Here is a 22,167-nt window from a genome sequence, read left to right on the forward strand (position 1 = left end):
TTTCATTAAAGTTTTTAAAACAATAGCTTTTTGGGGTTTTGTTTGTTTGTTTTTGAGACAGAGTCTCACTATGTAGTTGAGACTGACCTGAAACTCACTATGTAGCTCAGGTTGGTCTCAAACTCACAGAAATCCTCCTGCCTCAGCCTCCCAAGTGCTGGGATTACAGGCATGCGCCGCCACGCCTGGCTTAAAAACAATAGCTTTTTTGAAATAGAGTTTATATACCTTGCCGGGCAGTGTCCTTTGAAGCACAAAAGTTTTTAATTTTGGTGAAGTTCGTTTTATCTAAATTTTTTTTTCTCTTTTACTTCTTGGGTTTTGGTGTATATCTAAGAAACTATTGCCTAATCTAAGGTCACAAAGATTTACCCATTTACTTTCTAAGAGTTTGATAGTTTTATCTCTTACATTTAGGTTTTTTGTTTTCATTACAGCAGAACATTTGTTGGTACGTTTTAGACATACATAATGATAGCACTCATCAGAGGGAATTTGCACCCCATACAATACCTCCCACCTCTTTTGTTCCGAGTCCCCCTTCCCCTCAATCCTCCCTCCCCTTCCTTTGTACAAAAGCCTTGTTTCCATTTTAGGTGCATATATCTTTATGATTGTTATATATTTCTGATGGATTACCACCTTATCAATTATAAGTTGTCCTTTTAACAGAATTTTAAAGTACATGTTTATTACAAACTTAGTTTAAGGAAAATTGTGTGTAGTATTATAAGTATGTAAAATGAAAAATATATACCCTCAATCTCTATAGAAATCAGTGCTAACAATTAATGGTTTTTCTGGAGATCTTTTAAAAAAATAAACACATGCATATGTTCTTTAAGCAAAGAGTCATAGTAGTAGTAATGTTCCATAGCTTTTCAAAACTTAAAGCCACATTGGACCCTAGAGAATCCTTAATCTAATATATTCATTTTTAAAAATAAGAAATCTGAGGCCCAAGTAGGAACATTAACTTCCCAAGTTTACTGGAGAATAAGTGGCTAAGCTGGGACTAGAACCCAAGTTTTCCTGTCTGGCTAGAATGCTCCTTCCAGGGAATCTCACTGCCTCCTAAAACAATGATCTTGCAGTACTCTTGGGCTTTCAGTTGTCATGGAAAAGACTTTTATAAGTTGTGCTTTGAATTAATTTTTGAAGATTTTTATCTTTTTTTTTTTTTTTTTTTTTTTTAGCTCCTTGTAGAAATTCTGATGAGGCCTACAGTCTCCATCCGGGGACAGAAACTGAAAGGTAAGTGTGTTTGTCAGACTCTGGCCCTCGTCCCTAATCCGCCACTGTGGGGGCAATGCCCAGAAGTTGCTCTTCCGTGAAGCCTTCCTGGCTCCTCACAGCGAGGATGTGCCTCGCATGCAGCTATGGCTTGCTCTCTCCTCTCGCTAAGCAGCTCTCTTCCTCCCTTCAATACTGGGTAAGAATATAGGTCTGATGCTTTCAGAGAAAGAGCATGAAAACCACTGATCTAAAAGAATTACATCTTTGTATTTTTCTACTAGTCTTTTGGTCCAACTTTTAGGTTTTGTTTGGAAATTCTGGGGATCGAACTCAAGATCTTGCTCTTGCATGGCAGGCATGATGCCACTGAGCTAAATCCCCGGCCCTTGGGAATTCTTATTTCATATATATATAGCTAGCTGAGAGAATAAGAAATAACCTGGTACAATCACCTTTTTTGGTTTAGTTTTTTAAAAACCTATTAAATTTTTGTTATAAGGGTAATACATACTTTTTGTAAAAAAACAAAAACACTGCAATCATGCCAGGCACAGTGGCATGTGCTTTTGTACACTTGTAATCCCAGCTACTTGGGAGGCTGACTGGAGGGGTGCCAGTTTGAGACCAGCCTAGACAATTTGGCAAGATTATGTCTTAAAATAGAAAGGACTGAAGAATGTAGCTCAGTGTAGAGTGCCCTGGCTTCAATCCCCAGTAACACAAACAAAAACAACAGCAGTATATATGGTAAAAATCAGAGTATTTTCTTACTACATAACTTTTAAAGCCAAGTGGGTATATGGGTATTATTCTATTGTTCTTTATAACTTACACATATTACAAAATTTTTTTAGGTATTCAGATTTAAATTTTTTAAAAAGTAAGTGCATTTCATTTTGTTATTAAAAACCAAAAGCTATATGTGGTGGCACATGCCTGTAATCCTGGTATTTGGGAGGCCGAGGCAGGAGGATCACTGTAAGTTCCATTCAGCCTGGACTACATAGTGAGTTCAAGGCCAGCCTGAACTATATACTGAGTCCCTGTCTCAAAAAACATACATACATGGGGCTAGGGATTTAGCTCAGTGGTTCCACCTCCTGCCTGACAAGCACATGGTCCAGAGTTTGATCCCTAGTACCAAAGAAAACAACAAAACATAAATATATTCATACATACATGCATACGTGCATGCATGCCAGAAATCACTTCAGTTAACATCTGAATGCCTTTCTACAAACATCACATATAGATTTTTTAAATTTTTTGAAAATTTTCGTGCCTAACATCAATAAAGCATACTGTATATAACCTCATTTGTATGTGCAGCAGTAGATCAAAGAATTTATATTCATCTTTATCATCTCAGTTTTGTACTCTAAGTTGGTCCTTAATGTTTTCTGCTGCAACAGCTAGTAGCATCTTGGTTACTTGCTGGTGTACTTGCTCTCTCTTCCTTGCATTAGATTTATAGGTTCCGTGGGAGCTGAGACTTAACTTTTTTCTTTTTAGCATACTACTGTCTGCTTTAGGGTAGATGCTGAATGAATATTTGGTAAGTGCACCAATCCCAACTCCCTTTGAAAATGGCAAGTGTAGAAATTCTTAGATATATGCATATGGTGTTCAACCTTGCTCTGAAGTCATTAAATAAATAGGCAAAATAAAAAGCCACAAAATAGGTTGAGAGGTAGTAATTAGGGGTACTAGATAAGTGCTTTGTCTTAAGAAACATGAAGCAGCCTGTCTTGTCAGGCTAGCTTGACAGAGCTGCTCTTTGGAATCTCAGAGGAAGACCTACTATTTCAGAGTTTATGCCAGCACAGAAGTGAATGGAAACAAATTTTAAAAAATAAAAGCATTGCAACTCAGTGCAGCGATTCATGCCTGTACTTCCACTAACTTGGGAGGCTGAGTCAGGATTGTAAGTCTGAGGCCAATCTGGGCAGCTTGGTGAGACCTTGGTGGTAGAGCATCCCCAAGTTCAGTCCTACAGTATTGCATGAATGCATGCATGCTAAATATATAATCATACTCAGTTTTATCATCTCCTGGTTTGGGCTTCATGAAAATTAAGCCCCGCCCTTTTTATGCTACTCTTCTATTCATTTCACAAAGAAACAGCAAGTTCTTTGTTGGAATCAGTAAGTCAGACATTAAAAACCATTTTACTCAGCCGGGGATTTAGCTCAGTGGTTCCGCCACCTGCCTCGCAAGCACAAGGTCCCGAGTTCCATCCCCGGTACCCCCCACAAAAGCCATTTATTCAGAACAAATAACAACAACAAAAACTAAACAAAATTGATCAGTCTGCTGCTAGCAGAATGTTCAGTGGAAATTTATAACAGGAACAATGAAGATGCTTATACTTTGGGTTCTAATCATTCTGCTTTTGAAAATGTATCTTGATGGTCCAGATCAACACAGGCATAAATACACATATATATTAAATTTTTTATTTGTAGTCTATTTAAATAGCAAAAAACAAACAATTCCAAACGCTGGATATATCCTAGGCGAGACACAGGGAAACTAGCTTGGTCAAATGATAGCATCATAACAGGTTGAAATTATGAAAGTTGTGGAGCATAAGAACGTGGCTGCTATATCAAACCCAGAAGCAGTATGCAGGTTGATTTGTAGGTTCTGAGAGGCGTTAGAAAATCAGAGATCCCTTGGTACAATTGTGAGAATTAAGTGAGATAAATAGATGTGACAACATTTTGTAAAGTGACATGTACAGGAAATTATCTTGAAGAGAACTGCAATAGTTCTTACCTTTTAAAAAGTTTAATAATGTTACACTGTCTTTTCAATGAAAAAAATAACCAGTTATTCCCCTTTGCCTTTCAGTAAGCGATGAGATGTCCAAGGACTGCTTGAGCATCCTGTATAACACCTGTGTTTGTGTAAGTACTCCTGCTGCTGGGGCACTGTTTATCTCCCACCACATCTTTAGTGCTGAAGAAGGTAACATTCAAGTATAGGTTGCGGATGTGAAAACTCTCTTTGGACATTTGAGGGAATTGGACTGATGTGTGCCTGATAGTAGGACCAACAGATAGAAATAATGGGAAGGCAGAGCTGAGTGTGGTGGTGCAAGCCTGTAATTCTAGCACTCAGGAGGCTGAGGTAGGAGAATCACCTTGAGTTTGAGGTCAGCCTTGGTTACATAGTGAGTTGAAGACCAGCCTGGACTATGTAGCAAGACCCTGTGTCAAGAAAAAGAGTGGTCAGGCAGCCTTGTAGGAATTATTAAGAGCCAGGGCTACAACACCTTTAGCCCTAGATGTGTATAAGTGGAGACAGAGCAATTACTTATCAAAGGGCAGCAAGCACTGGCAGAGTATCTTTGTCCTTTAAGATTCGCTTTAACTCCTTTATGCCCATTCCTTCATTTTCCTCATTAAAGAACAAAACAAGAACCAGAAGCTCACCTCTATGTTGAGTGAAACATTCCTATACTAACCACCGAGCCTGGAAGAATGGTGAATAAAGGAAACACTTTGGTGGAAAGAGAAGAGCAGAGCCTATGATCCTAGCACTCTGGGAGGCTGAAGCAGGAGGATCACAAATTTGAGCCTAGCATGGGCAACTCAGCAAGACTCTTTCTCAGAAAAAAAAAGAAGTGGGGTGAGAATATAGCTCATTGCGAAGGGCTTGAGTTCTATCCCAGTACCACCAAGAAAAAGAAGGGCAGCGAGGGCTGGGGATTTAGCTCAGTGGTGCCGCCACCTACTTCTCAAGCGCAAGGTCCTGAATTCGATCCCCAGTACCAAAAATATAAAAATTTAAAAAGAAGGGCAGAGCATTTAATGTTAGAAGTTTGTTAGTTTGTTTGTTTGTTTGTACCGGGGATGGAACTTAGCAACTTGTGCTTGTGAGGCAGGTGGCAGCACCACTGAGCTAAATCCCTGGCCCAGAAGTTGGTTTTGTGTTTAGCATTTAGCTTGGTACATCTCTTTGAGCCTTAGTTTCTTATCCGTGGAGAACAGTCAGTAATACTAACATCACAGGTTTTCAGAGCTGTAGATGAGATAACAGATTTGAATACATTTTGTAAAGCAATATGTAAAAGCTAGTTTTTATTAGACACAGTACCTATTAGGAACTTATGGTCCAGCAAGCCTTGTAAACGGCTATAATTCGCAGCAGAGTGGAATAAGTGATATTGTAGAAGTGAAACCCATAGGCCGCAGAGATACAAAAGACACATTTGACCCCACTTCTTGCCTCATTCAAAAAAATATTTTAGGCTATTTATGACAGCATGTGAAATTCACCAAGATCACAAACTGAGAAGTACAGGGGGACATAAATTCAGCGAAGAATTCGACATATAAAAATGTAGATCATAAAATCATCTTACTATTTATAGACAGGGCACAGTTTCAGTTTTAAGCTTCTTAGTAGTCAACACAAATAGAGAAGTATGTTTGAAAACTTACACAAATCAGTATCTATAATAGTACAGTGTCTATAATAGTAATGCAGGCCACTTTAGTTATTTTGAATTTCCTGTAGCAACATGTTTTTTGAGACAGGGTCTTCCTATGTAGTCCAGGCTACCCTTGAACTCACTTTGTAGCCCAGGCTGGCCTTGAACTAGTGGCAATCCTGCCTCAGCCTCCTGAGTGCTGAGATTGTAGGCATGTACCACCACACTCAGCCCCTTAGCCACATTTTTAAAAGAAAACAATGGGAAATAGATTAAGTTAATTTTAATAATATATTTTAACAAAGTATATCAAGAATATTATTTTTTCAGTATAATTACAAATGAGATTTTTTTTTCTTTCAAATCCCAGTGTTAATTTTTATACCTGGTGCTCATCTCACTTTGGACTAGGCCACATTTCAGGTGTGTAGCAAATGTCACAGATAGACACAGACAGATCTATAAGATGAAGAACTAATTGTTCAGGAAATATACAACTATTTTTGCAACTAAGGCCTGTAAGAAGTAGTTCTTTTTTTTTTTGGTACTAGGATCAAACTCAGAACCTTGCACTTGCAAGGCAGGCGGTAGAGCTACTGAGTCACATCCCTGGCCCAGAAGTAGTTTTTAAAAGAAAAATGTAATGGCTGCGTCACTGTCAACTTCTCATATAGTCATTAATTTTATGAGGCTGTTTTAAAATTGTGATGCCACCGGGCGTGGTGGCGCATGCCTGTAATCCCAGTACTCAGGAGGCTGAGGCAGGAGGATCACTGTGAGTTCGAGACCAGCCCGGGCTACATAGTGAGTTCCAGGTCAGTCTCAACTACATAGTAAGATCCTGTTCCCCCCCAAAAAAAAAATTGTGATGCCTAATGTCAATGAGGTGGCATTCTAGTAAAACACTGTTTTTTAAGGGAGATGTAAAGAATGGTGGATGATATGGTCCAACTGCTGGTCTGACTTCCTTTCAGGTTAGATGGAGAGCCTGTAGCTCTTGAAAGTTGTGACAGCGGTGTCTCTAGGGACTAAGCACAAAACGAGATATTTGAAATTGCCTGTTTTGGCCTGGGGAGTTGTATCAATTTTGACAAACTTGAAGCAAGCAAATCTTGTGTAAACATATTTAAATTAAAAAATTTTAAAGTACCCATGGCCAGATGAAACTTGGCTTACTGGGTACTAGTTTGTAGTTTCTCATTTAGATACTAAGTCCAGAACCTATGATAAGTATCTTGAAAAATACCCTCCCCAGAAAATGCATTGTATAGTGTATGGGAAATTTAATGCCTTGTGATATAGAGGAAAGGAATAATTGTGTATGGCATTTAATCCTAGTCTGGAAGGCTTTCCAGAAGAGGATGCATTTTAGCCAGTCTCTAGAAGGAGTAGCAGTTGATAAGTTGAAGAGAGGAGAGGGCGGATGGTCAAGGGTAGCTAGTCAGGGCAACAGGTTTGTGTGTTCGACAGCCTGGGCAGTTTTTCCCCTTTTGGTAGAGATTGAGCCCAGGGTCTCATGTGTCTTGGCAAGTGCTGTATCACCGAGCCACACTTCTTCACCCTGAAAAGGTGCCTTATTTTTAATCTTTGAAAACATGGTACATCTTTCCTTTTTCCCTCTCCTTAAGCTGGGATCGATCTGGTTTGAATTAAGCTACAGTCAGTCCTGTTTCACATCTCATAGCCAGTGTAGGTGCTATATGAGCTTGGAGGAACAATACTTTTTTTTTTAATGTACCAATTGCTACAGCTAAAGAACAGAAATGGAACATTAATATAGAATCAAACTGAGACTGCCTTCCTTATTGCCCTTCGATTTATATACTCAGCACAGTTTTATAGATGCCTCAGTATGAAATTTTAATTTGCTTTGACATGTTCATGCCGCTTACTGTAAAGTGCTTCCTAGCTTCGGGTTCCTGTATACCAGTGATGGCTTTTACAGCGTTCAGTGGTACAAACAACCTGCTGTGGCATGCATGCCATAAGTTTGCCACCACTGCCATATACCTGGTGTTCACCTGTACATCATCTGATCATATTCTTTTTTTTGTACATAGTGCTAGAGACCAAGCCCAGGGCCTTACTGTATGAAGCAAGGCTCTACTGCTAAGCTACACCTGCCTGATTATATTCTTTAAAGAGAAGTCATGTTTGTTGCAATCTGCTTTTCAGAAAAAAAATTTTTTTTTCTTTTCTGGCTTTGTGGCTGTAAAGAATGAAGAAGAAATATTAAAGCCACTAAGATCTGGTTGCTCTACAGGGTGGGTATGTGTATGTGTGTTTATGGTTAAGAGAGCAATATTGCAATTTTAAATTCAAGCTCTTGCACCTACTTTTGGGGACTTTCTCGAGATTTTATTTCCCAAATACTTCTTGTCTTTTTTTTTAATTAAGTTTATTGTTACATTTTAGGTATACATAATGATCACATTCATCATAGGGAATTTGTACCTGTACATGATACTACTTCTTGTCTTGCAGTCTAGTCTTTAAGCAAACGTTTCATAACTATCTGCCCTGTCTAGGCCTGCTGTTGGGTACCAGGGGGCGCAAAGATGAATAAAGTAGAATCCCATCTTCAGGTGGCTCGTATTTCATGGGTGAGGGTGTAGGGTGTGGTAAAGGAACTGGACAAATACAGACCAAGTGCTTTGGCCTGCAGAGGAGAAGCAGAATGTGTGTGGAGTAGGTCAGGGGAGGTTTCATGCCCGAGGTGGCATTTGGAAGAGTTGGTAGGCTTGCCCGCCTGTTCTTGTCTTTGATGCTGATCTCTTTCATAAACAATGAAGCGATTTCTTTGACTGAAAGAATAGCAAATATAGATAAGATGCAGAATATATAAATCATGTGTGATCCTATTAACCAGATTAAGTGCCAGCAATTTGCTGCAAATAATTTAAGAATGTTGGTATGTGTTGGTATGTATACAAGCTCCATTTCATGGCCAGCTTTTTTATTCTATTAAAATTGTAAAGATTAGCTACAGTATTTGTTCTAATGCATGCTTTATAACATAGGCATAGTATCCTTGATTCATCTGTTCCATATTAGCAGATGTTGGTATTGTTCCTGTATTCTAAATGGTGCTGACAGGTACAGAGTTGTTGGGAAGTACAAAGTGGTAGAAGTAGGAAAAGCCCCTGTGTGCATGAGTTTTAACAGCAGGTCATTCAGCCTGATGCAGCGTAAGGTGAGTCCCAGGAATTTGTTCCTGACAGGTAACTTTGCTCCTGTTCGCAGAGCCTTTCAATGTCACTTAGAAGAGTGGTACTCAATTGACTGGCAAAGGAAACATGAAGTCTTTTGATTACTCTAAGAAGATTGTTTTATCTATAGGATAGCGGCAGAGCCTTACTATATAGACAGTGTTTACATGCATTTCCTAACTGAATCCTCTCAAAGACTTGTGAAATAATCATTTTTCAGATGAAGAAATGGAGGTCCAAAGGTGAGAAGTGATTTGTTTACGTTTACCTCACTGGAATTAGAACTTGGGTCTGACCCTAAAGCCCATGCTTCAAAATACCACTGGGCTTCAAATTTGAGAACGGCTTCCAGAACCATTTTGCAAGCTCTTAGGAAATGCTGTGTTGCTGTGTTCAACTTACACCGCAGTTTGGGCTCTTAAGTGCATTCATTTACACTGACCACTGTTCCAAAGATGCTGGTTTGTCCTCGACGTGAAGTCATTTGGGGCTTAGTCTTTACAGGCCAACTGAGGTCACTGGCCCCTTTTCTCATGTTCACAGACTGTCTGTTGCATAGTCAGGGTACCAGCAGTCCTCTCTCTTCTTCCATGGCCCAGGAGTTTGAAGTGTTTCCCACAGTTAACCCATGACATCCCTGATTATGTCAGTTTTCCAAGATTGGAATGCTTTCCTGATATCTGGAAGGGTTGCCTTGCTCTTCATATTTTATTTTGTGGTCACAACCTATTCTGTCTTTTCTCCCTTCTCCCTGTAACAGACAGAAGGAGTTACAAAGCGTTTGGCAGAAAAGAATGATTTTGTGATCTTCCTGTTTACACTGATGACGAGTAAGAAAACATTCTTACAAACAGCAACCCTCATTGAAGATATTTTGGGTGTTAAAAAGGTGAGCTGTGTCCTCTAGCAGGTATCTAACCAGATGGGGGATGTCTCAGACCATTGGATTCTCAAACCTGAAAAACATAAAGAGCTCTTTTAAAAGAAATTCGTCTGTACACTTAGTGTTAAATTGTTTTTTGTGTTACTAAGATATACTTCTTATATTAATGGATCTTTTATGACTAAAACCTAAATATATATAAGTTGGGTTAAAACTACTTATGAAACTTGAAACTTCAAATTCACTTGGTGAATTTATTTATTTATTTATTTATTTATTTTTAATTGAGTTTATTGGTACATTTTAGGGATACAGTTCAGTTACATTCATTGTTAGGATCTTGTACCTCTACATGACAGGTCTTGGTTCTCATTTTTTCCCCTTGTCCCTACCCTCCCTTCCTCCCTCCTCCCCTCCCCTCCCCATTTGCAACCACTTTATTTCCATCTTTTCATTTTCTCACATTTTTTCTTTTCCCTTATTAATTTTTTAAAATTTTTAAATTTTTTATTTTTTGGTACCAGGGGATCGAACTCGGGTCTTTGTGCTTGCAAGGCAGGTGGCAAAACCACTGAGCTAAATCCCCAGCCCTCACTTGGTGAATTTAGTGAGATGGCTGATGTCTTTTTGTTGAGATAGGGGCCGGGGATTTAGCTCAGTGGTTCTGCCGCCTGCCTTGCAAGCACAAAGACCTGAGTTCAATCCCCAGTACCAAAAACAAGACAAAAAAAACAGAACTGGAGTCCTTTTGTTGAGATAAAAGTGCTCCTCTTAAGTTATTATGGTACTTATCCAGGCATGGTAGCACATTCCTGTAATCCCAGCACTTGGGAAGCTAAGGCAGGAGGATTGCTTCAAGTTTGAGGCCAGCCTGAGCTATACATAGTGAGTTCAAGGCCAGCCTAAACTACATAGTGAGACCCTGTTTCAAAAACAAAACAAACAAAAAACCCTGCCAAAATTAAGGCACAAGTTTGTTTTGGTGTATTTGTTCTAAGACATGCAGTGACTACTCTCAAACCATTTTTCTGTTGTTGAACTGCTGTGAAACCTTTATTCATTAGTCGGTTCCCTATGGTTGTAATGTTTGGCGTTTTCCTAAGTTCACCTCTGTTTTTTTCTCATCAGTTTTTTAATAATTAAAGTTGATCAGTGCCTGGCTGGCAAACATGAGGCCCTGAGTTCAGTTTCTGATACCAAAAAAAAAAAAAAAAAAAAAAAAATTGATTAATTGGCATCTACACAAGAGACAAATGTAAGCAATGAATTCCTGCCACTTGATCTATAGTGTTTTTTAAAAATTGTGATCAAAATGAAAATACTGAAAAAATTTACACAGACTTTTCTGTTAGTCACTGTGTTAGAATTTTTGTGGGGAGAGGGTTGGGTTTTTTTTGTTTTTTGAGACAGGATCTCAGGCTGGCCTTGAACTTACTGTGGAGCCCCGGCTGGCCTTGAATTCTTGGAGATTCTTCTGCCTCAGCCTTCCAAATGCTGGGATTATAGAGGAGCTCTACCATGCCCAGCTACTATGTTAGGTTTTGGGTAATGCTTGTATAGACCCAGAGCTTACTTCTCTGGGCTTATTCCAAGCCTCTATATTGGTTGCTGGTTAGCACATTTCTTCCTCTTATTGCTAGGCAGCATCCTTGAGGTTGCCATTGCAGGAAAAGAGGGTACCTATGCACAGCTGTCCTTTTTACCCCTCTGCCTTGCTTCCCCAGGCCTTGCTTGTCATTGTCTAGGCAGAAGCAGCACAAATGGCCCTTTTTCTGTAGTAACTGATCGGTGCTGTGTACAGACCCCAGACAAACCCTTTGTGTCCTTCGATAAAAAAAGGCTTTGTCATTTTTCCAATAATTGTGTGCTCTGGCCCATGTGGACAAGGGCATCTCCATGGCAGAAACGGCAGGCTCCCCAGCAGTGATTGCTCCTTTCTAACTTTTTCCACCTGGTCTCTCACATCCTCTCATCCCTTTTTATGTTGCCAAAAATGATGATGGGTTCTACTATACTTTATGGATAGCTTGGTGCCATTTGTAAGGGTAGGTAGACACCAAAACAAAAGGAGAAACACAAACTATAAAGTGAGAAAATGTATTTGCAGTTATGTAACCATGGATTGGTATTCAGAATTTGTAAAGAATTCTTACAAATCAGTGTGAAAGGTAAATAGCCTAGTCCAAAAGTGAGCAATAATGTGAATAAGCATTTCAGAAAAGAGAGGTGGGCCGTAACTATGAGAAGATACTTAACTTCACTGATAAACAAGGAAATGCAAATCCCATACCATGGTAAGGGGGAAAGCGAGCATTTGGAGCATGTGCATCAGTAGAAACACTGATATATTATTGCTGATTTGTTTTGTGCCAGCAAAATCTGTTTGATTGTAATTTCTTAGGTTTTATGCTTGAAGGTGCACATACCCTGTGCCCCAGCACCTAGGGAAGCTCTGCCCAAGGGCTGAAGTGTCAGTGTGTGTTTCGTTGTGGTCACCTGTCACTTGTGCCTGAGCACCAGGAGGGGGTCGGTTCTACAATAGCGATTCTCAGGGCCAGAGGTTTAGCTCACTGGCACTGCGCCTCCCTTGCAAGCTCAAGGTCCTGAGTTCGAGCCCCAGTACCAATAAATAAATAAATAGTGGTTCTGAGAGGTGAAAACACCAGAATGAACCCAGGAGATCAAAGTGTATCAGGTAAGGATATTGTTTGAAGACATTTTTCTTCCATGTTTTTATATATACATGCACACACACACACACACACACACACACACACATTCTTGTATATATCATTTCTTATAACTACACATACATTGTACACATACCTTCTGACATGTATCTTTATTGGGTTGTAATGGAAAATATACACACTCTGAACACATGCTCATCAAGTAACATACAAGAACATTTGTAGCATCATTGTTTCAGAGCAAGAGAATTGAAAGTGTCTTTAATCCATGTCTCTTCACACAATGGAATATTATGAAGTATGTAAAGTATTAGAAATGAACGAACTGTTGCTTTTTAATAGCAAAGTAATAATTCACAGCACTGGTTACCTCGGAGATAGAAATGCAGAAGTAGCTATTCTTTTTGTTATGCTGCATAACGTATGTCTTACATAAACATTAAAACATAAGAAGTGGGCTTGGTGTGATAAGACTTGAGTTAGGGCAAACAGAACTGATGAGCTGAAAGTCAGTCCTGATTTCCAGTAACCTCACGTCTGTGTATATTGAGTGGGGAAGGAAACACCAAAGTGCAAGCAGCCGCTGCCAAATGCTCGGTCCACAGCAAACCTCTGTCCCCTTCTTTTATCAGAAATAGAGGGCACAGAGGCATTCAAGAATCATTGGCTTGTTTACTGTGCATTACTGATTCCCTTGCTGCCAGATGTGTGCCTTAGGGCCCACCCATCCCTCAAAACTGTTAGATTATTAGGGAAATAGATGCAGAAGCAAATGAGTACAAATCTGTGTTACATGCAGTGACAGAGAACTGCTTGTCCCAGTGGAAGTAAATCAGTGGGGTAAGGGATAGCAGTTATTATCTGAGGAATACAAGGGCAATTTAAAATGAGAAAAGCATACACATTTGCAGATTTTAAGGAAAAAAGTTGAGAATATAACCAAATAAGAGACATTTAAAAAAATTCAATATTTGTAATAAAAGCTAACATATTAGCTTTTTGTCACTATGACTAAATACTGGACATAGGCTACTTAGTAAGAAAAGAGGTTTATTTAGCTCAAGACCTGGCAGTGCATAGCTCAGGGCCTATGGCAGGCAGCAATGTGGGATGTATACAAGGAAGATTACATTTTGAGCTGGGAAACAGAGACTGGATGGACCCAACCTCAGGCTTTTTATAACAACCCTCTCCAAAGGACCACCATGGAGTCCCAAGAAGACTCCCTTCTGAGGGTATCCCAGTGTTTCAAGGACCTCTCAACAGGCTACCCTGGTAGGTATGCCTGCCTGGAGGCCACAGGTTGGGCGCACCTGTGTTACAATAAAAAGTTTTAAAGCAGAGGAAGTTTGTTACTTATATACATTAACCATTTTATCTGTTTTGTATGTGGCCAAGACCATTCCCTCTCACTCCCTGGGCTGAAGCGAGTCAAACAGATCCAGCTTGTGGGCCGTAGGTTGTGCATGCCTGTTCTGCCCTGGCCACCCTGGAAAGCAAGTTCTCAATACATGGACCTTTGGTGGAATTCAAACCATATTCAAATCATAGCTGCTAGGAATAGAAGAAAAATTCTCTTAACTCGATGTGAGGTATCTGTTAAAGTTTATAGTAAACATTAATTTGAAACTTTGGAAATACTTGTCAGAATTAAGACATAGACAATACCTGCTTCTCTGTACTCTAGATAAATGGTTACCTGTATGTACATACAAGGAACATCTGTGGGGATCTTCATTACAACATAGTTTAACCATGAAATGCCTATATAAAGAATAACTAAAATTGTGGAGTAAAGCAGTAAAAAAATTTGAACTGGCACTATGTGGGTCAGTATAGATAAATGTCAGTGTTGTTTGAGTTAGAAGGAAAGCGTGAGGCTAGGCTTGGTGGTGCACACCTTTAGTCCAATCACTGGAGAAGCTGGGACAGGAGGATCCTAATTTCAAGACCAGCATGGGCTACATAGCTTAGAAAGTAAGACAGTATCATATTCATGCTGGCCATACAGAGCAATGTGCCGTATAGTTTAATGGACATACTCAGAAGAATAAAAACATGCTCTGGGAATAATAAACACAAGTTAAAAATAATGGCAACCTCTGGGAAGAGAAAAGGAAATTAACTGGGTGGGGATACACAGAGGCCTTCGCTTTCATTGGAAATATTTCATTTCTTAAAAAGAAAAATCTGTAACAAGAAAGGTGATTTGTGATTTATAAAACTTGAGTGCTTGGGTCTGGCTGTTTTTGTTGCTGTTGTTCTGTTTTTTGATAGGCAATATGTGTCACACAGTAGAGAGTGGGACCATTAGTGTCCGAGGATAAATTTAAAGGACAATTCTTTGAAGTAGGTTATCCCATTCTACAAATAGCAAGGAAAGAGGACAGATTCCATGACTTTAGACCTAAGGTTATACAATTGCCAACTGCAGAGCTGGGATTTGGAGCTGAGCGAAACACCCTGCCCCGCACTTGTGGGAGAATGCAGGACACAACGGCACGTACGGTCTCTGGAGTGGACTGAGCACGGGGATTATTTTATTTGTGTCTTCTGTAGGAAATGATCCGACTAGATGAAGTTCCCAATCTGAGTTCCTTAGTATCCAATTTTGACCAGCAACAGCTTGCTAATTTCTGCCGGATTCTGGCTGTCACCATTTCAGAGATGGATACAGGGAATGATGACAAGCACACGCTTCTTGCCAAAAACGCTCAGCAGAAGAAGAGCTTGAGCTTGGGGCCTTCTGCAGCTGAAATCAACCAAGGTAAAGTCTCTGGGTTCTCAGAACTTTGAGACAGTAGCTCTGAGACCCTTCCTACATCATTTAGTTATTTTAATGTCTCTAGAGATTGATGTGTGAGGACTCGTAGGGTCCACTTATAGATTATGTAAAATTAATGTGTATCTTTCTATTTTGGCGAACCAAATTCTATAGCTTGCATCAGGTTTTTGAATGAGTTCAGAGTCTCAGAAACACCCCACTCTTTATCACAATTACAAATGCATATACTTGTGACCTACCAAGCCTGGTCTGGGCCTTGTCTTAAACATATGAGATATATCAAAGTTGTTCATAGCAATATTGTTTGAAATAACAAGTGACTGGAGACAACCCAGATGTTCATTAACAGAGTACTTATGTAATGAAAAATTGTATAGGTTTTAAAAAGATAAACATCTCTATGTACCGGTGTAGAAAAAAATCTCCCAAGATATATTAATGATGAAAAGGGGAAGGCAGAAGAGTGTGTGTAACGTGACACTTTTTACTAAGGCATGCCATTTGTTACTAACGTTACCTGTAAAGAACCTGAAAGAGGGTGTAAGAAGCATAAAGTGATTATTTGCTAGAAAGAGGCTAGAAACAGTAGAGGAGCAGCAGTGGCAATGGGACTTCTTAGTGTATACTTTTATATGGTGCCTGATTTAGAACCATGTGGGTATAGTAATTCAAACAAACATACAAACAAAAACCCCGCTATTCTAACCAGCCTACCCCAGTATATTTCTTTTCAGTCACAAAAGAACTCTGTTACTGATAAAGTATCCTGGCTTGAGCAGGTTTTGGGGAAACTAGGTATACATGCAGCCATAGATTTTAGATTATTCAGTTTTTAACAAACATTTATGTATTTCAAAATGTAATTTTTTGTTGTTGTTGTTGTTTTTTGTTTTCTGAGACAGGGTCTTTCTGTAGGTCGGTCTGTCCTTGAACTCACTACGTAGCCCCTCAAACTCACAGCCTGGTGATCTTCCTGCCTGAGTGCTGGGATTACAGGCCTGTGTTGCCACACCTGACACAAAATCTAGTTCTTGAATATTAATAGCTAGAAGTTAAAATGAAATTATTGACACATATCACTTTGTTCCTTGGGGTTAACAACAACAAAGAAACAGGTAAAGCAATAAGAAAGCTGTGGCCATTCCAAGGCAGCCTTCATGCTCCTCTGAAGAGCAGTCGGCTGCTGCGTTGAGCCCATGCTGGCTCTGCAGAGTTGTGAGTACCCACAACAGCCTCTTCACAATGCCGGATGCTCCCCCACTAACCCTGTTAATGGCCAGGCCATCCTAACTGTGCACTGTAGGTATGAAAGAATATAATTTTCCGTGTCTTATATAGAAACATAAGTATGTGGACTCTTTGAGCCCTAGAATAGTGGTTCTCCCTCCAGGCTTGCTTTTTCTCCTATATCTATAGAGAAAGGGCTTCCTTGGTTGGTATCAGGTTTTCTTCCCCTTCTTTTCTTACAACTTTTGGGAAGTTCTCAGTGTATTAAGTCATAAAAGTGCATGTTTTTGTTTTTATTTTATTTTATACCATCCCTCCTCCCCTCCCTATGTACAGAAGCTTTGTTTCCATTTTCCTTCTATTTTCACGTTTTTACCTATCCCTTCTTTTCTCCCTTCCTCCACCCTTGTTCCCTTTCCCATTTGAATATTTTTTCTTCCCATTTCCCAATATTTGTTGTACACTTCAGTCCTTATTTCCACTTTTGGTTTCTCACACCAGAGAAACAATGCAGTATTTAAACATGTGTGTTTTGGGGGTGTTCTATGTAGAGTATCATGTCATCTGCAAGTAACGATAGTTTTTCTTATTTCCTGTATGTGTTCCTTTTATTCCTTCTCTTGTCTCATTGCTCTGGCTAGTGTTTCCAGAACTATATTGAATAAGAGTGGTGACGATGGACATCCTTGTCTTCTTCCTGATTTTAGGAGGAAAGCTTTCAGTTTTAACCATTTAATGTGATGTTGGCTGTTGGTTTGTCATAATCTGCTTTTATCAGATTGAGATAAAGACCATCTTTTCCTGTTTCCTGTAGGGTTTTTATTATGAGTGAGTGTTGTAAAGGAACATCAAAAATCAAATAAGCATTAACACAATTGTAATGGGGACCTCAATGCCCCACTGCTGCAAATAGATCAACTAGACAAAAAATCAACAAATAGCAGAATATGTACAGTGTTCCATCCTACAACATCAGAATACACATTCTTCTCAGCTGTGCGTGGATGGTCTCCAAAATAGACCACATACTCATAGACCATGCTTCATTAAATGCAAAGGAATTGAAATTATTACATGCATATTAGAATTAATGCAATGAAACTGGAAATCAGTGACAAAAGAAACCACAAAAACTTCACAAACACATGGAAATTAAAACCCTCCTGAATAACCTTTGGGTCACAGATGAAATTAAAGAAGAAAGTAGACACTTCCTACGATTAAATGACAGTTCCAGTACAACATACCAGAACTTACAGATTGCAATGAAAACAGTTCTAGAAGGTAAATTTTTAGTGGTGGACAGTCACAGGAAAACTGAGCAAGCTCAAATAAATAGCGTGTGCTGAACCTCAAACTTCCTGACAAAGAACAAATCAAACCCAAAGCTCATAGAGGAAGGAAATTATTATAAAGATTAGAGCAGAAATTAATGTGATAGAGACTTAAGAAAACAATACAATGAATAGAAGAGTTGGTTCTTTGAAAGATTAAATAAAATTGATAAACCCTTAGCCAACCTTATCAAAAGGTGGAAAGAAAAGACTCAAATCCATGCAGTTAGGAATGAAAAAAGTAAAATCAAAACAGATCCTGTAGAAATTCAGAAGATTATCAATACCTGCTTCAAGACTCTGTATTCTAATAAGATGGAAGAGCCGCGTGTGGTGGTGCATGCCTTTAATCCTAGCACTCAGGAGGCTGAGACAGGAGGATTGCTGTGAGTTCAAGGCCAGCCTGGGCTACATAGTGAGTTCCAGGCCAGTCTCAACTACATAGTGAAACCCTGTCTCAACCACCCCCCCCCAAAAAAAATCTAATAAGATGGAAGCTACAGAAGAAATGGACAGATTTCTAGATACATATGAATTAACTAAACTGAATCAAGAAGATACAAAAATTCTAATTAACCCAGTAATAGTCAGTGAAATGAAGAGGTAATTAAAAATCCACTGACAAAAGCCCAGGTCCTAATGGATTCCCTGCTGAGTTCTATAAGAAATTTAGAGAAGGTCTAATGCCATTACTCCTCAAACTCTTTAATGAAATTGATAGAGAAGCAGTACTCCCAAATTCATTCCTGGAAGCAAGCATTACCCTGATACCAAAACCAGAGAAGGATCCAACCAAAAAAGAACTACTGGACAATCTCCCTAATGAGCACAGCTGCAAAAGTCCTCAATAAGATATTGGCAAACAGAATACATACAGCAAATCATCACGATTATACATGACCAAGTAAGATTTATCCCAGGGATGCAGGGATGGTTCAACACACAAAAATCAATAAATGTAATACACTGTATTAACACTGCCAAGGACAGAAATCACATGATCATCTAGTAGACACAGAAAAAGCATGTGAGCTAGGTTTCTTGCACAGAAGAGTTTTATACTATCTTCCTGGAGCTTAGATAATATGATCAAGCCCTTTTTGAGATTCTCCAAACTACTATTTGTTCCTTCTGTTGATTCAGATGGAAACAAATGATTCCATCTGTGGAACAAATATCATTCTAGTTTTTAGTTATAGATGGAGCCATAAGTCCACTAATTACCAACTTACAGATGACACAGCCAAGGGGGGACTGATTTATGCAACAACCAAACATGGAAAGCAAAGCTTCACCTGCCAGTGGAAACAAATGAGAGAAGAGGTCTGTCAGTCAGTTTGATATTGTTGTTTTTTTGTTTTTGGTACCAGGGATCGAACTTGGGACCTTGCACTTGCAAGATGGTGGTGGAACCACTGAACTAAATCCCTGGTCCTAGTCGGTTTAATATTAACTAGCTGTCAGTTTAGTACTAACCAAGTTGTCATACCTACTAGTAAAGCTGTGAATGAGGACTGTGTATTGCCTGGGGTGCCGGCCCCCAAGTGTATACACACTTATGTGTGTAATTCGGCCAGTGATTTTCTGGAAAGAGGGCTTGTAGCTTTCCTCAGCTTTTCAAGAGATCAGTGACTCACAAAGTCTCAGGAATCTCTGGGCTAAGAAGTCAGAGTCTCGTGTCCTTGCATGCTGAGCAGGTCATATCTGGAGGAGTTTGTGCCTTGTGCAGGAATGGGGAAGATGGAGCCTTCCAGCCTGCCCTGGAAAGAAGAGGTAAAGAGCTGGAGCTCTGTGTGCTGGAGCAAAGAGGTCTAATAATAAAAAGCCAGCTAGGTGAAGATGTTTGTGTACAATTCAGGTATTTTATTTATTTATAGAGAAAGTAAAAACAAAATCCAAACACTACAAAAGGAACAGCAGGTGTGCAGTAGAAAGTCTGTTCCTTTCCCTGGGGGACCTGTCGCCAGTGTCCTCCCAGAGTTCTTCTGTACATGCCCGTATGCGGAGATTCATCCCTTTCTTGTTCAGCTAATGATATAAGATAGGAACCATTTTCCCTTGACTTAACTTTATCCTGCGAAGCATTCTGTCACAAATAAAATTATGTGATCCCCTCTTATAACTGTACAGTGTTCCATTATATGAGCATACCATAATTTATGTAACCAATGCCCTATTGTTAGAAATCTGGTTTATTTCAAGTCTTTGTTCCTATAACAATCTTATGTAATAGAGTATGGTGCGCCAGGTATTTTTAAACTTTGATAGATGTTGACAAATTACCCTTTATAAGAAATTACTGGATAGTCATCTCTGCCTCCTTCCCAATATAGCCCATTTTCATATTCTTGATATTTACCAAATGTATAAGGATAAAAAAAATGTTTTTGAGACAGTGGTCCCATAACACAAATTAACCATTTTAAAGTAAGCAGTTTTGTTGAGTAGCATTTAGTACATTCACCTGTTGTATGACTACCCCCCATCTAGTTCCCTGACGCCTTCATCACTGCAGGAAGCTCATGCACATCGAGTGTTTACACCTCATTACTCCTTCCCTAACTTCTGCAACTACCATTCTGCTTTCCATCCATTCTGGATACGGATATAAAAGGAATCCTATATCCCAGCACTCTGGGAGACTGAGACTGGGAGCTCTCAAGTTCAAGCCCTGCCTAGGCAGCTTAGTGACTTAGCAAGCCCCTGTCTCAAGATAGAAAAGGTTTGGGGATGTAGCTCAGATTGAATGCTGGGCTCAGTCCCCGGTACCACAAAAATTGAAATGAAGAATGATACAGTAGTGAGGCCTTTTGTTCATTTGGCACAATGTTTTCAAGGTTTGTTCACATTGTGACATGTCAGTACTTCATTTCTTTTTCAGCTAAGTAATATTCATCCTAATATTCAGTTTGTTCAGCCATTCATCTGTCAGTGAACATCTGGGCCGTTTCCATCTTCAGACTATTGTCAGAGGTGCCGCTGATGGATATGTGTGTCTGTGTGTTTGAGCACTTGTTTTCAGGTATTTTGGGTATATGCTGAGGAGTGGAATTGCCAAGTCACAGGGTAATTCTATGTTTAAGTTTAAGTTTGTTTTGGTTTGGTTTTTGGTTTTTTGAGACAAGATCTCACTATGTAGCTTAGGTTGGTCTTGAACTCAAGGCAGTGCTCCTGCCTCAGCCTCCTGAGTATTGGGATGACAGGTGTGCACCATCGTGCCTAACCTTATGTTTAAGTTTTTGAGGAACCCCAGTTTATTTTTTTGAATAATATAAAAAATCATTTTATAGAGGATAGAAAAAGGACTAAGTTATTTGCCAAATTTGGTAGTGGGCTTTGAATTATATGACTGCAATCTAATCCTAATTTGTATAATAATTGTTATAAGTAGTAATAACTAATAAAATAACTTATTTTATTTCTAAAGAATTTTCTTTAGTGTATTCTTTTGAATTTTATTTTAAAATATTTCTTATGGGAAATATCATACATATAAAAGTAGGGCAAACACTATAATAATATAATGTACCCATCACTAAGCTTCAGAATTGTCAACTGAGGATCTGTCTTGTTTTATCTCTATATTCCTTCACTACTCCCTGCGTCTTTGGGTTTTTCTTTTTTCTTTTTAATGCTGGGTTTGGACTCAAGAGTCTTGCACATGCTAGGCACGTGCTCTGTCGCTGAGCTGTACCCCAGTCCTTCTGGTTTATTTTGGCATAAACCCAGGCATAATATATTTTAATGTTTCTATGAGATGACTTCCCTTCCCTTCCTTCCCTGACCCATTCCCCATCCCCTCCCCATCGTTTTCCCCTCCCCTTCCCCTTTCCCTTGCCTTTTTGTGATGGAGTCTCACTGTTACCCAGGCTCACCTCAACTTCTGAGCTCACAGCTCTCTCTTCAGCCTCCCAAGTAGCTGGCACTATAGTACAGGCCTATATACTCTGCAGATTTAAAAAATGTTACTCAAGTGGGGTGTGGTGGCACACACCTATAATCCCAGCACTCAGGAGGCTGAGGCAGGAGGATGGCTGTGAGTTTGAGACCAGCCTGGTGAGTTCCAGGTCAGTCTCAACTACCTAGTGAGACCCTGTCTCAAAAAACCAAAAAAAAAAGTTACTCTAATACAATTAATAAAAGTATCTTGAGATTAACTTTTCATAATATGATACATTTACATGGTTTAGAAAAATCTACAGATTCAGGAGGTGTTTCTTTTAAGTTTCTCTTTCATGCTTGTTCCCAGTGGCCTGTTTTCTTTTGTTCCGTTTAAGGGACATTTGGGCTGTGTCCTGTGTCTGTTTCCTTTGACAGCCACTGCTGTTGGCTTCTTTTTTATTCTTCCAAGGAGATTTAATGCAT

General features: G+C 39.4%; 1 protein-coding gene across 1 annotated transcript in view; it reads left to right on the top strand.

Annotated features, from left to right (window-relative positions):
• Trpc4ap (transient receptor potential cation channel subfamily C member 4 associated protein) overlaps window positions 1–22,167 on the top strand; it is a 77,455-nt gene that overhangs the window by 27,529 nt on the left and 27,759 nt on the right. The window contains exons 4-7 of the mRNA XM_010640075.3: window positions 1,197–1,254; window positions 4,090–4,145; window positions 9,644–9,772; window positions 15,016–15,223. Coding sequence (XP_010638377.1) covers window positions 1,197–1,254; window positions 4,090–4,145; window positions 9,644–9,772; window positions 15,016–15,223 — 451 coding nt within the window. The remainder of the gene's footprint in view (window positions 1–1,196; window positions 1,255–4,089; window positions 4,146–9,643; window positions 9,773–15,015; window positions 15,224–22,167) is intronic.

This window comes from Fukomys damarensis, unplaced genomic scaffold (genome assembly GCF_012274545.1).
Source record: "Fukomys damarensis isolate Sample0158 unplaced genomic scaffold, DMR_v1.0_HiC HiC_scaffold_22, whole genome shotgun sequence".
NCBI classification, from domain to species: domain Eukaryota; kingdom Metazoa; phylum Chordata; class Mammalia; order Rodentia; family Bathyergidae; genus Fukomys; species Fukomys damarensis.